Source organism: Corvus cornix, chromosome 9 (assembly GCF_000738735.6).
Source record: "Corvus cornix cornix isolate S_Up_H32 chromosome 9, ASM73873v5, whole genome shotgun sequence".
Taxonomy (NCBI): Eukaryota; Metazoa; Chordata; class Aves; order Passeriformes; family Corvidae; genus Corvus; species Corvus cornix.
In genome coordinates, this window is record NC_046339.1 from 12,003,960 (window position 1) to 12,018,562 (window position 14,603).

The 14,603-nt window shown below is 43.6% G+C and overlaps 1 protein-coding gene across 2 annotated transcripts in view; it reads right to left on the minus strand.

The window, feature by feature from the left end:
* Positions 1-2,775: 2,775 nt before the first annotated feature.
* The window catches only part of ATP13A4 (ATPase 13A4), a 45,060-nt gene continuing 33,232 nt past the window's right edge, over positions 2,776-14,603 (minus strand). For both annotated transcript variants that reach the window (XM_039556594.1, XM_010406179.3), the window contains 9 exons: positions 14,370-14,412; positions 13,673-13,782; positions 12,775-12,871; positions 11,997-12,069; positions 10,569-10,743; positions 9,934-10,142; positions 8,901-8,989; positions 6,752-6,832; positions 2,776-6,257 (listed from right to left, as the gene is read on the minus strand). In XM_039556594.1, coding sequence (XP_039412528.1) covers positions 6,036-6,257; positions 6,752-6,832; positions 8,901-8,989; positions 9,934-10,142; positions 10,569-10,743; positions 11,997-12,069; positions 12,775-12,871; positions 13,673-13,782; positions 14,370-14,412 — 1,099 coding nt within the window. In that variant the 3' untranslated portion in view covers positions 2,776-6,035. The remainder of the gene's footprint in view (positions 6,258-6,751; positions 6,833-8,900; positions 8,990-9,933; positions 10,143-10,568; positions 10,744-11,996; positions 12,070-12,774; positions 12,872-13,672; positions 13,783-14,369; positions 14,413-14,603) is intronic.

The window sequence follows — 14,603 nt, forward strand, 5'->3', positions numbered from 1 at the left end:
CTTTTAAATTTTGAGAATAGAGGGGAGCAGCACGTCTAATCTCCAGACCTGAGAGACTAACTGTTCCCTGCCAGACTCCTATCACTCCTTCCCATCTGTATTTCCATTCACAGAGTTTCACCTTTTTTTTTCTCTGTTATATCCTTTCTCCATGTGATTTTTACCTTTGCTGGGTATTTTTGAAGTGGGGTCAGAAATCAAGAGAATGTTTTCCAAATTCTCAGCAAGAGCATTCAGCAACGTCTACTGGAAGCACCAGGAAATTTCATCTGGCTGCATGGGGACCATGTTTCTTTTTGCTGTCAAGACCTGTTATTTAGCCAACCTTAAGAGGAGTCAGTCCTCGGGAAATTACCATAGGAAGCAAAATCACTGCACTGTGAGTGAGTCTTACAAGCCGCAGGTATCAGGTCTTCTTAAACTCTTGAAATTTCAAGACCCCCAGTTGGGAGTTGCATCTGCAGTAATAGCAGATTACTAAAAATCTAAAAAATCTATCAATGCATCTGTATCTGTATCAATGCTGTATCAATGCTATCTGCTGTCCATCATTTTGCAAAATTCACAGGAATTAAACTATAACCAGAAAGAACATATCAATAGCTACTTGTGTGTATGATAGAGGGAATTGCTAGCAGACTGCAGGATGGGGAGCTGGCAGGCTGTGCAGCAGATCCACCTGTCTCAGGGCATACTGTTAAGCCAACAGAAATGATTGACAGGATTATGATGGTCACTGAATATTCAACGTTGCTCAGCAACAGCATGAGGGTAAAGACTTAGAACACATAGAAGTGGTTTAAAGTCTGCAAATGTGAATGGAACACAAGTCAGGGGATGGACATAACACAAGTCAGGAGAGACTGAGTGTGGGAGGAGGTGAGAACATCTCATTACAACATCCAGGAGTCTTAAACACCCATTTAAAGGGTTTGTTTGCTATTCGAAGGCTTCCATGGCTGTTTTAGGGCATTATTAGCCTCCATATCTGAACTTCACAGAAACACAATATGCTGAGTTGGAAGGGACCCACAAGGATCACTGAGTCCAACTCCTGACCCTGCACACCACCATCCCCAAGAGTCACACCATGTGCCTGAGAGTATTGCCCAAACTCTTCTTGAGCTCTGCCAGGTTTTGTGCTGTGACCACTTCCCTGAGGAGGCTGTTCCAGTGCCCAACCACCATCTGGGGGAAGAACCTTTTTCTAATATCCAGCTTAAAACTAGCCTGACACAATTTCAGGCCACTCCCTTGGGTCCTGTAACTGGTCACCAGAGAGAAGAGATCAGTGCCTGCCCCTTCTCTTCCCCTCAGGAGGAAGCTGAAACTGCACTGAGTCTCCTCAGTCTCCTCCAGGCTGAACAGACCCTGTGCCTTCAGCTGCTCCTCATTCAGCTTCTCCTCAAGGTCCTTCACCATTCATTGCCCTCCTTTGGATGCTCTCTAATAGTTTCATGTCTTTCTTACATTGTGGTGCCCAAAGCTGCCCCCAGCACTCGAGGTGAGGCCGCCCCAGTGCAGAGCAGAGGAGACAATCCCTCCCTCGCTTGGCTGACAATGCCATGCCTGAGACACCCCAGGACACATTCCTCCTGGCTGCTGGGGAAGAGCTTATCAGCTTACACCTGTCTGTAACTAGAAACTGTTAATAACCAATTCGTCTTTGGCAGCAACTATGCTGGGAACGGAAAGTCAGACTTGAGGGACTGTAAGTCATGTGATTTCCCAGCACAGCCATCTAGCAGAGGTGACTATAACATTTCTGATGTTATGTAATTGCTCAGGAGACAATACCCAAATGTGTGTGGGAGTGGGGGGGAGGGGGGGAGGGAGGGAAGAATAAATTAGCATAGAAGTCTTTAATATTTTGCGATTTAGGAAAGTCACTGTGAATATGATAACTATTTGGAGAAAGGAAAATTGTAAAGAGAAAGTAATGGTCTGTGAGGCCAGCAGTAATTACCTTAGACTACTGCTGAAATGATGGTTTGATTTCCTTGTACTTCCATACTTTTTGCTACTCTACATTGTGTCAGACTTATAACAACAGTCATCACTCACTTTTGTATGTTATGTTCAAACAGGCTACAAGCCCCACAGATATCTGAGAGCATAATACTGGTTATTGTGATACCTAACTAACACCAAAGGATTAAGCTTTTTTGAGATTTACCCACCCCTTGGCTTCTCTGAAGTAGTGGCAGACTATTCTGTAGAGCTAGTGGAACTAAAATAGCCAGTGAAAGTGCTTTCTGCGTAAAGATTGGAACTGAAATGAATTATTCATCTGACAAATTTGGTCCCTCGTTGAAAATTTAATACATTCTTCGACATTCACTAGGACAAAGAGACAGACACTAAATCAGGGTGCCAGCCTTTGGACAGTGAAGCTGTATCTGGACTGAAATACCACAAGCTTATGAGGACCAGTCTGCCTCCAGGCATGACCATTAATATTTCAAACATGAAGTTTCAGCCTTGGATGGAAGTGCAAAGTTCAAATTAAATAAACTTTTCAGACTGCCACACTGGAGTTCTCTTCAAAACCCCTCTCCAGAGGGCATTGAAAGGTTGGTAACATCAAATCTAACCAATTTCAGGAGCCCTGGGACTTTTCATGTATTTTTTAGGGTTTCAAACATACTCCACTAAAAGTTCAGGCACACATTAATTTAGAGTCCCAGCCTTCAGAGGTCTCTCTCCTTTTAAGGACACTCTTGTAGCATCCATAGCCCAGTAAAGTGAACACAGAAGACACGACAATATCCTGTGTGCAGAAACACATGCCTGGCATTTCCATATGCAAGCTTAGCAAACAACCATCCATAATCACTTCCCCTCTTATCCACAAGACGCATTTGTTTTGTCCTCTGTAGAGGAAGATCAGTCCTGCAGTGTGTCCCTATCTATGCAGGAAAAAAAACATCTTGTGTCTATGTCATAGGAGAAAAGGAAGTTATGTGGCAAATAAAGCAATTGAAATTAGCAACTTTGCAGATATTTCCCTCTGTTCTAAAACACACTTGTGCTTTACTGTTGAGGCCACAAGCAAGCCCAGCAGCAGCAGCAGCATTTCTCTGGTGCCTTGGCTGTTAAAAGCTAAACCAAGGCTGTTGAAGAGGAACGAGTATGCCTTAGCTGTACCGAAAAATTCCACTCAAGATCATTATCAAGAGCCTCCATGAAAGGGTAGTTAGGATTTGGCTGAGATCCTAGCAGCTGCACAAAGCACGAGCACTCCAGGTCTTTGCCGCTGCTCAGTCAGGAGGCAAGATATCCCTGTCCACAGGAAAAGTTCTGCCAGGAATAAGGGCCAACAGCAGAGGAGGAGGACATCAGTCTTTGACTCTCCAAGAAGGGACACAGTCATCATAAGGGAAATATTTAGCTGTTACAAGTATGCAGCGTCTCCTTAGCTTCCTCTTCTTCCCTGCAACCTTCTGCCAGGAATGTGGGCTAATAGCCAAAAAAGAGGTTCACCAGCTTTCCCCCCAGGATCATGTCTATGAAGTACCAGTCCCCCCATCCCAAAGCACCCAGGTGAAAACTTCATAAGTGTCCCACAAAGGGCTACCCTGACTTACCAACCTCTGAAAAGGAGCAGAGGTAAAAGTGGCAGAGGGGATTAGAGTGCTTAGAGTGGCAGGGGTTAAACATTACCTAGCATCTGAACTCTGTTCTCTTGCATGTAAGGCTGTATTTCAGCATCAGGCAAGCAGTTTTTTATCCTGTCAACCCAACAATTACCACAGGTTTGCCAAGACTTGATACTTTTATAGTGTCAGGGGTATCTAAATATAAATCACATGCCCGGTCAGCAATGCTACTGCAGCTGTCACTGTATCGCATTTAGCAACATATTAGTTTTGTGAGGGAGTTCATAAATAGGACAGTGAATTTTGACCTCAATAAAAATGTTACTGTATCTGAAAGACAGGCTCTCAGGAATAACTCCATTAACCTGCTCTTTGGTGCCTCAAGCTGTAAGGAATGCAGAGATCATCTAGCCTTCCCCTTCCAGTGGATTTTGCTGTGAACTGAGAACCCATGAAAACTTTGGAAACACTTTTAGGGATTAATATGAAACATTTCTAGTTTGTAGCAAGTTGTGTGGCTTTGTGACAGGCATTTACTATTAGGTAAACTACTTAAGTAGGAAGGTACTTACTCCATTTGCTTATGCCAAACTTGTCAAAAACAGATAAAAAAATTGCTTTGAGTCAAATAAATGTTTTGTTCAAGTTGAAGTATTGTTTGGTTGAGTTTGTTCGGTTTTTTTTTTCTTCTTAGCTATTATTTATTTATTTTCTTAGTTATTTTTAGATTCAAGCTAGATTATTTTCAGACTCTACTCTGGTGCAGATATGTTGACTCAAAACAATTAATAATTTCTTCTGATTTGCTCTTTGTTTCCCAAGCTACTTTTTAAGTCTAAAAAATCAAAGGAAGTCTTTCTCATTATTCCAAACTTGGCCAATTCCTGGCTTTCTGTAGCAGCACAAGAGTGCTTTAGCACACAACAGTGGGAAAATACAGCTTCCAATAATAAAGTGCTTCTCAACCCCACCCAGTAAAAGCAGGGGTAAGCTCCAACTGTGGAAAACAAACTGTGCAGTCAACTCAGAAGGCACAGCTCCCCTGCACACTTCATCCACAGAAGGAAGTGTTCCTCTTGGTCCAAAGCCCTTCTGGTTGACTGTCTTGTTGTTTTACCCAGCTGAGGATGAAGATTGCAAAATGTAGTGAGGAGAAAGGCAGATTAACATCAGTGGGCTAAGAGAATATGTGCAGGCAGAAGCTGCATTTTTCTAAGCAGGTAACACTTGCGGGAATGTGCAGTGTTGTTGCATTTATGTATGGCAAACACAGCACAGCAAAGTGAGTAAAAGTCACCATCAAAGGTTAACAGATGAGGGATATGAGCTGATGGATGGATTGCATCTGCAACTATGGAGAAACCAGAGACAAAACCTCAGATGGTTCAACTTAAGAGCATGCCACAGAATTTAAAATAAATTATTTTGAGACTTATTTGGCTCCACATCTTTTCTTTCAGGCCTTAGGTCCTTGAGGGTAATAACCCCTTCAATGTTTGCTTCTTTTGGCACTGGTAAAGCTGATGTCAGGAGGCAGCCCAGCTGTGCAGCAGCTGTCCTAGTAAAGCAAACTCACACCACAAGGGACAGTGGGTCCTTGAAGACCCACAGGATGAGATCACAATTTGCAATTAATGCATGTTCCATTCTACAGTTTTTAAATGGATATCCTGAAAAAATACTCCCACCAAAAAACTGTTAAATAATGAAATCATCCTGCTTTGCAGGTCAAAAAATTTTTTTCCCATAAAATGCAAGTATCACTTGCCAAAAACTAAGAGGGCAAACAGGTTTCCTGGTAGCAGTGAGCTAGCAAGAGAGCTCTTTTTGTTCCAGTCATGGGAAGAGCACAATGGTGCTGGGAGTGGACACTTCTAGAAAGCTTTGGCTGTTTGCAGCTCCTTCCAGCTCTGGAAGCCAAGTATTGCCAGAAGGGTTAAAACCTCCAAAAATGCAAGACACCAAGTAGCAGTATCTGAAACCCCATGAGGAATCCCAGGAATGCCTATGCTCAGCAGCCTCTATCAGGAATAAGTTCTTCTCATTTTCTCAAAGGGGATCTGCCCAGAGGAGTGCTGCTATTGCAGTTAGCTGCTTTTCATGCGGAGGATCCCCCACCCTTAGGGATTACATAATGCAGTTCAACAGAGGGATGCAGGGATATTTGTTTCAACCACAAATACTTGAACGATATTCAGCAAGGTGTTTGATTTACAGCTGACAGACGTGTGCATGAGCAAGGGGACAGAGAAACACCATCGTGGCTTTATGTTACTGCAGCAGCTTTTGTGCTTCCGGTTAATTTAGGTGTAAGCAAAAGCTGGTTACTCCTAGAATGGGAGAACAGTAATGAGTGAGTCCTTCTTCTTTTTAAGTCACTGAGTCCTTTTAAGGTCAAATGCAACTGTCCTGGACATGGGTCCACTGCAGTTTCCTTCAGAGTGAGTCCTCACTGCTGTCAAATGTTGGATTGCTATGGCCTCCTATATTTCCCTCTACTGTTACTGCCACAGAAGCTGAGAAGAAGGTTTCGTTCAAAGGTGGCCAGGCTGAGTCCTGCTCTAACATGTGCTGCAGCCTCTTGTAGTGGCTCTTTGAGTGGTACCGGAAGGTCTTTTTCAGAAGCAGCCACAGGGGTCTGTTCTCAATGACAGCTTCCTGTAAAGGTAAAAGCAAAAAGAAGCTTTAAGAGGACCTGGACAGCAGTTTACTCTTCATCCAGAGTACACACATGGGACAAATAGTGGAGACCCAGGTCTCCCACCTGCCCTGCTCATCCACATCCCTTAAACAGCCTTTCATTGACCACATTTCATATCAGCTCCACCAGAGTTCTCCACCAGAGAACTGTGACCAGCTCCCCCTGAGAGTCCTCAGGATCTGGGTAGAAAGCACTACAGACTGCCCATATTTTTCTAGTCTGGGGCAGGGCCTGATAGATCCCCCTCATCAGAGGAAAGAAAAGGTGGCCAAGCCTTGCATTCCCTGATCATTCAGATGGAGGGCTTTAAAAAAAGGGTGAGGTAGCAGCAATTATTTCTGTTTTACTAGACATTCACAAACTGGGCTGAGGAGGAGGGAGAAAGAGCAAGACTTGACCATTTTGCCTCTCCAATTAGTGCTGACTAGCACATCCCATGAAGCACACTCACCTCGACAAGGAAGGACACAGCAAATGTGACTGCAAGCATTATCACCATGAAGATTCGCCACGTGGTAGGGGTGCACACAAGCTGGGAAAAAAGCAGGAGAAGCTATTCAGCAACATGTCCACAGTAAACACTGGTGGGTACTTGTGTAATAGAACACAGAATCATTTAGGTTGAAAAAAACCCTAAAGACCATTGAGCCCAACCATAAGCCTGGCACTGCCAAGTCCACCATGTCCCTAAGTGCCACAACTACACTTCTAAATACTTCCAGGGATGATGGCTCAACCACCTCCCTGAGCAGTCTGTTCCCATCTGTAACCCTTTCAGTTAAGAAATTTTTCCTACTCTTCAGTCTAAACTTCCCTTGGCACAACCTGAGGCCATTTCCTCTCTATCACTTGTTACATGGGAGAAAAAAAGTGACACCCACCTTGCTACAGCTCCCATCAGGTAATTGTAGAAAGAATTAAGGTCTCCCCCGAACCTCCTTTTCCCCAGACTAAACAAACACAGTTCCCTCAGCCACTCCTTATATGACTTTTGCTCCAGACCCTTCAGCAGCTTTGTGTCGTGAAAAGCCAGACTCCCAAACTGGCTTACCCTACTGATGAGCTAATATTGCTACTTGTCTTGAGGAATTACTGATAAAGATGCTTTTAAATCTATGATGAAGTAGAGAAAAGAGAGAATGCCATTCTTTAGTGCTGCAAGAGGAATTCTAACTGCCTTTTTACTTTCTAATATTAAAAAATATTCAAACTTCGTATTTCAGCTCCAAACCCAGTTCCAGCTTCCCATAGATGGGACTGGTTTTCTGGCTGTAGCTCAACTGCTTTTGGAGATGCAGCTCAGATCCAAAATTTGGATCAGCAGTTTCTCCAGGGCTAGGCTATTGCAGAGGTTTTTATTGCTACTACCTCCTTTTCTCTTCTCAGCAACTCCAGTGTATTCCCTCCAGACTGCTTGAGCTGGGAGTTTTGCAGTTCTCCCCAAAAGCATTTTATCCCGTTGCAGCTGCCGCGCTGAAAAATGTCCTGGGCCACTAGGGTCCACAACAGGACGATGACTTGCTTTAAAGTGCCATCTCGTGGCAGGTTCTCTAACGGGGTCTGCCCGCCGAGCCGGGCTCTGCAAATAGTTACACAGTGAGGCAACTTTAGGCGGGCATTTACAGTCGAGATCCAGACCCTTTGACTCTCTTTCTCTTTCCATGTTTCATTAATTCCATTTCTAAACCGACTTGCTAACTGGCATACAAACATACAGGACTGGAAGCTGCATCGTGTTCAGCACTTGTGACTCAAAGCCACTGCATTTCATTGCTCTGCAAATGTACAGAAAAAATAGCTTTGTATGGTGCTTTTGTTGTTTTGTTCCTGTGACTCCTACAGCAAGACTGTGAGAGTGTCACAGCCTCAACACACTAATTGTCAGGCCCACTGACAACCCCATCCTTCAGCTGATGTAGATCTTATCCTTCCCTCATCTTTCCCTTGGGATGGATTGGCACAAGGTAACTCCCAGCTTGCATTCTGCCAGATTACATAAGTCAAGCCTTATTGGTATTTACTGATCAAGGACCAAGATAGACCCTCTCTTGCCAAGACAGCCCCACTAGTCTCTCTCTACAACTGTTTTAAACCCAAATTCTGCTTTGGGAAACTGCAGGCTCTCTGAGATTTAAACGGGGAGCCTGAAAAGATTGGGGACTGGAACTACTGCTCTCAGTGCCAGCTGGCAGATCCTGGCAAGAGGACCTTTGTTCAGAGTAGCACTGCTTGGGAAACACAAGAACATGGTGCTTTATTTTAAACTGGCAGAGCCCAGCCCTGTTCTGCTCCTGGCTTCACAAGCCACCAACATACCACACATCATAAGCTTAGTGATGTCATCCTCTGTTGCTTGAACAATGTGCTGAAACAATCAAAATTACATGTGTAGCTGTTCTGCTGAAGGCACAGATACTAGTTTGGAGTCACCATTTTCCAGAAGTTTCTACAATCCCATCATCTAAAATCCACCTCTTTAAATTTTGTCTTTAGTGGTGCCATGTCTCCCTGCAAAAGTCTGTGCCTTTTGCTAAAACAATCCCAGTGTGCTTAAAGTGGACTGGCAGTAGGAAAAAAATCCCCTCTGGAACAATACTCACATCCATCTTGGAGTAGAGATCATCAATGTCAGCAAACATCAAGAAAAGGCAAATGCCCAGCTGCCCTATGAGCACCAGTATGAACACATCTGAAGGGATAAGACCAAAGAAAGAAACCCACAGGTTTATGAGCAATCTCAACTGCTTGCCTTTACTGTAGAAGATTGTAATAATTTTCTGTGTTACACAGCCATCAAAAGAATGCATGAGATAGAAACAAATTTTCAGCAAAAGAAAAATCAACAGAGTAAAACCCCAGCTTTACTCAGTCAAGTGTGGGATGAGCATTGTAGCCACTGATTTAAAACACCAAATGGGTATTTTGAACATTCGATTTGACCTTTCACATCTGAGAAGCTTTGCAGCCTTCCAGTGAGTCTCTCTCTGATCACAGTAAATCCTGTGATTCAGAAAAATGTCCAGGATGTAATCTCGATCTTGTTAATATGATTAGGAATGCTGCCTCCAACTTCAGTTATGTCAAGACTTTGCTCTTGATCAGGATCTAAAGAGTCTAAGTAATGGAGAACCTATTCCTTCCCCATCTGTAGGCAAATGTTCCAATGATGAGTAAATTAATTTTCTCTTCAGCTGGCGTGCACCGAACTTCATCCTTCACCCACTCATTTTTGTTTTACCTTGTTCTAGGACACTGATGACCCACTTTTCTGCTTTCTAGGAGGAATGTCCCCTCCTCACTATTACTATACCAAAACATCAAAGCCATGAAACCTGCAGCATTATTTTAACTCTTCAGAAAAAAAAAAAAGAAAAGAAAAAGAAAAAAAAAAGCTGAAGAGAATTTTGTCTAAGAGCATGCTGCAGGATTTGTCCCACAGAGAAAAAGAACAGCTCTTCCATGACTCACTGCAGCTTCTGGACCTGTCACAAACATACGTGCTCATCTTCCCTTCACAGGACAGTCTTTCTCCTGATTTTTTGGCTGACATAATTTGGGTCAAGTTTAATTTTTCCCTATTAAGCTGACCTCCTGAGTTGACTTATATATCTCTTCTTCTCTCCCCATACTTACAGTTGGTGTAGATGGGTTGCCTGAAAGGCTTTCCCTTGGAAAACACTACTGCTACAATGAGGCAATTGATGGTACTCAGCAACCACACTGTGGTGTTTTCATAGCTCTTGAAGCCATTGTCTGTTTGCTCATGGGCTCCATCTCTTGCCCCATGGAGCCCCAGGCTGGAGGATGAATTCCTCTCATGGTTGTTCACTGACAGGCAGGCACTGAAAAAGAGTGTCACACTGGTCAGGAAATGAACATTGTCCTGGTTCTTTCCCCCAGCTTCCACCATTAACTATCAGGAATCCTCCCTCTCAGCCATGATATAGGTTATTGGCAGTGCCCTCAATCTCACCACTGGTTGAGCTTGCTGAACTTGTCAGAGCTTGAGCTCAAACCTGGTCTCTCCTGCAATCAAATCCTCTCTGTGCTCAGCAGAAGCATTCTCACCACATGAACTGTGCATGGCAGGTTGCTGGAGGGTTTAGGGACCTCAGACAACACTGGTTGAAGTGTTTGCACCCTGTGGGCAGCACAGGGTCTGCTGCAGCTGCTCATCAGGCCTGCAGTTAAGCTGATCAATAGTTTCATGCAGACCTGCCCCACTAGGTCAACCCTGTGGTATCCAGAGTCCCAGAAAGGGGACCTACCTGTGTATATCGGTCTTGGAATACCAAGGCTGCTTCTGGACCACCACAAACCCAAAGATCTGCATGCTGAGGCTGAAGAGGATGTTAAGTACAACAGAGAGCAGCAATGGGGGCGAGATGAGCTGGCTTGGAGGCCTGTAGGGGACCAGCTTTGGATAGGCACCTGTGAAACTCACTGAAACATGCACAGATGTGTTTACTAGTGTGTCCAAAATACAAGCAGTGCTCCTGTATAATACTGACTGTATCAATGGCACTTTTACAGTCTGTAATATTCTTTATAAAACATACAAAGATTGTATCAAGTACAAAATACAGAGTTGTTTTCTTACAAAATTGTATTGACACAGAAGAGGTTAATTAATGGCATCTATCATGAGGCATTTTTGAAAAATAAAATGTTGGCTTTTTATTTTATTTGACTACTGTCAGGCCCAAGAATATGAACATATACTTATGCTCTTCTTTTCTCTTTCTGTCACTTGTCAGCTGTGGCTTGAGATTTTTTGCTGCCCACATTCTGTGCATCCTCCTGCACTAAACACCTAGTGGCTGGTTATTTGAGCTGGAGGAGGGCAGCATTACCTGACACAACAGGTTTTCCTCTGTTCTTAGGTTTAACAAAGTTACCCAGACTTTGAGTAAAAGAGCTGTGCACAAAGCTTTGATGCAATTCCAGATGGGCTACTTACAGCAATGTAGCTTTTGGCACCCAGTGTTGCTGTGGCTGACCTTTTCAGGCTTGATTTCATCAAAGTCTTTGCCTGTTGTCTGTGTTCCAGCAAGGATGGAACATACCAGGATGTGGTTTTGCTATATGCTTTTCATGGCCCTGTCCTTGCTGCTCCTGCTTCTAAACCTCTCCCTGGACTTACTCTATCCCAATAACATTGTCTTTCTCTTTATGCCTCAGCACTGGGTTCCCCTCTTATTCTTGGCTTACAAGTCTCTGCTCTGTAGTGTCTGACATCTGTCATTTCTTCTCCATTTTCACCTCTCCTTCCTTTTGGGGCTCTGGCCTACACAGCTTCAAATATGGGTTGGACTCAAAAAAGTTAATCCCTACTTTTTCATTTGGGCACAGAGTCAGGTATCTTCTTAATCTGCCTTCCTGAGTCAACAGGAAAATGCCTGAGTGGACTTTCCACTGCAGTAGGTGTGGGTTTATTCCTTCTAAAGATAGCACTCCAGTTAGCAACAACCTACATGCTCAGCAAATGCACCACTAAATATTACCCATCTTCAGGGCTTTTCTCAAGCAAGAGCCCTCTTCTACTAATCTAAACATCCTGTATTCTACTTAAAGGATGTTTAGTCTGCAGGAAGCCATTTTCTTCCTTTCTGTACATAGAATTATGCATTTCCAAGGAGAAGAAAAATATTTGAGATCGTTCTCTCATTAATACATAGGATGACTAAGGGGCTTACTTGTCACACCAATTACAGTGGTAATAGCCAGATCTTGGAACAAGAATTGGTAGTTCCCAAAGGAGTTTAGTTGCTGAAAAGAGAAAAACAAAGAAAAAAATCACAAATCAGAGATCTGCCATGAGCATGTTTATATCATCTTCAGAAAGCTGTACTATATCTATGGAGCTACTGCTCTGCTGTTTGTTCTGAAATTCTTCTCTGCAGGTAAGGAGATCACACATTTCACTGCCCTGCCAATAGGTTCCTCACCATTGGGCCTGTGGTGAATATTCTCATTTTGCACATTGTTCGGACTAACTACACTTCCAGTTCACTCCAGGCAATAAAGGAGAAGAATATTTGAAGAGACTGCTTTCTCACTGCTGGGTTACTTCTGAATATAAAGCCCTCCTCTCCATCTGGGAAAAAGCTATGCAAAAGTGGTTTAAGGCACTCCAGGGGATTTTCTTACTGTCAAGTTAATTCATGCTTTAAATGCTGAATAAATTGTAACAGCAGATGCTTACACCAGATTCTTCCTTTTCACAGACACATGCCCTCATCCAAAACACCATTCAGTATCTCAGTTTTCTTTTTGCCCAGCTTGGATCTTGAGCCCTCTGGCTGAAGTTAATGGGAAGAATCTTTCCAGTTTTCCACTGAGGTACAGGAGGACCATATGATCACACCACAGAAGTTTGCTCCATCTCCTATTTCAGGTGGCTTTTATGCCCCGTTTCTCCTACAAGGCACTAGTAGCTCATCCAGTTCCTGCCAGCATGTCCCCAACACATACCCAGTAAAGCAGGAGAACACCAAGGTACTGAATTGTGCTGTACAGTGCCATGTACTTGAACATGCAAAAGGACGTGACAAGAGCAGCACGGCCTTCCCTGTGTGAAGGCATAAATAAAGGACAGCAATTAGGTGATGGGGTCTGCTCCTGGTACCAGGTCTCTCAAAAGGCTGTTGAAAAACAAGGCATGTGTCACAAGCAGAGAAGCCTCTACCACTATCTTGCTGGGAGGTGAAATAAATAAAATCTGACCTAAATGAAAGTAAAATCTTCACTTGCAGATATCTTGTTCAATTAAATGGGCTTGGTTCCAGTCACCTGTGTTCTGTAGACTACAATTTACCCCAGCAACTTTTACTGCTAACATTAGTAGTGTAGGTAACAACTCTGTATGAGGGAAAACTTACAAAGCCAAGCAGCTACTCAGTGAGTTTGAGCAAGTCCTCTCCTCTAAGAGTGAACATACAGTATCCAATGAGGATTATGCTCTCTCCCTGGCTGCTCAAATGCCCCAGTAAGCAAAATCAGGATCCTGGCATAATATATGTCAAATTTTGCCTGCATAGGGTACCAGAGGTAGGACCTAACATTTGTGTACAGGTTGGCTGGTGGACATTTGATTCAGCTTTATGGAGCACTGTTCATTTTGTTATTTCTTTTGCATTTAAAATACTTTTGATGACATAAAGCTCAACTGTAAATGTCCTCCTCTTGTGATAATTAATGTATCTTAAAGGAATTTCAGATAGGGACTAGGCAAATGGCAATTTCAAGGCCAAACACAATTATTTTTCTCTAGACATGCATATTGTGACTTGATGGGAACAGCCAAGACTTATGTTTGAGAGGAGTGGGAACTTCCTTTTTTATGAAATAGGAAACAAAACCCCATGCTTACCTGATTAGCTCTGGAACACAGGCTATGCTGGGGGTTTGGGATGTGAAAGGTGAAGCCACAGACGCCTCCTGCTCCGACAGTGATATCCCTGCATGTGCCACTTTCAAAGCCTGAAAGTCACAATCCTCCTCAGTGCTCACCAGGAAGACACAGCAACTTACATGTCAGCCAAGCAGTGACCCCTTATTACAGGATGTGTTCTGTGCACAGCAGTCCCCCTTCACTCCCTGGGTGTGCTCCACCCTGAGGGGTCCTTCAGTGAGATGTCGAGTTCAGGGAAAGAATGGGGATGAGAGCATGGGAAAGGTCATTTTCCACAGACCCAACAGCCATCCACTACCAGTTGCAGAAGACAGGTTTGGCTCTGCCTTGTTTTTTAGCACTTATTTGCTCCCAGACTTTATGCAGCTAGTCTAGGTTCTCTGCTTGCTTCCCCCAGGAGAATCTTCTGGTGGTTTTTGCAAGGCAGATGAATCAGTCTTTGAGATCACAAACTGCAAAAATCTTTGCCTAGGACAGCTCTTGCATGGTAAGGACCACACAGTGGGATCAGGTCTAAATCAATACTGGTGATAGTACAGCTGCTCTGTGAATAAGTGGTATACTCCCATCTCCAGCATGTGCTCAGTTTGGAATACTCTACTGGCATTGTATTAATCTCTCATTTTTAAAATATATGGTAAAAAATGTCACTTACCCCACAGTCATTGGCTCCATCTCCACACATGCCCACAAAGTAACTAAAAAATACAGTCATAAGGCAAGTGAGGAATCATAGCCTGCTCCATGCAAGTCATTTATGCACGTCGTGCAAGCTTTTTTGTTAAAAGCCTTCTGGAAAGTTAAAGCCTGTCTGGCCAGACAGCAGTTGAGGTGCTCACAACTGCACACAATCTGAAATGGCCTAAAGCTCACCTTGCTCTAAGACAAG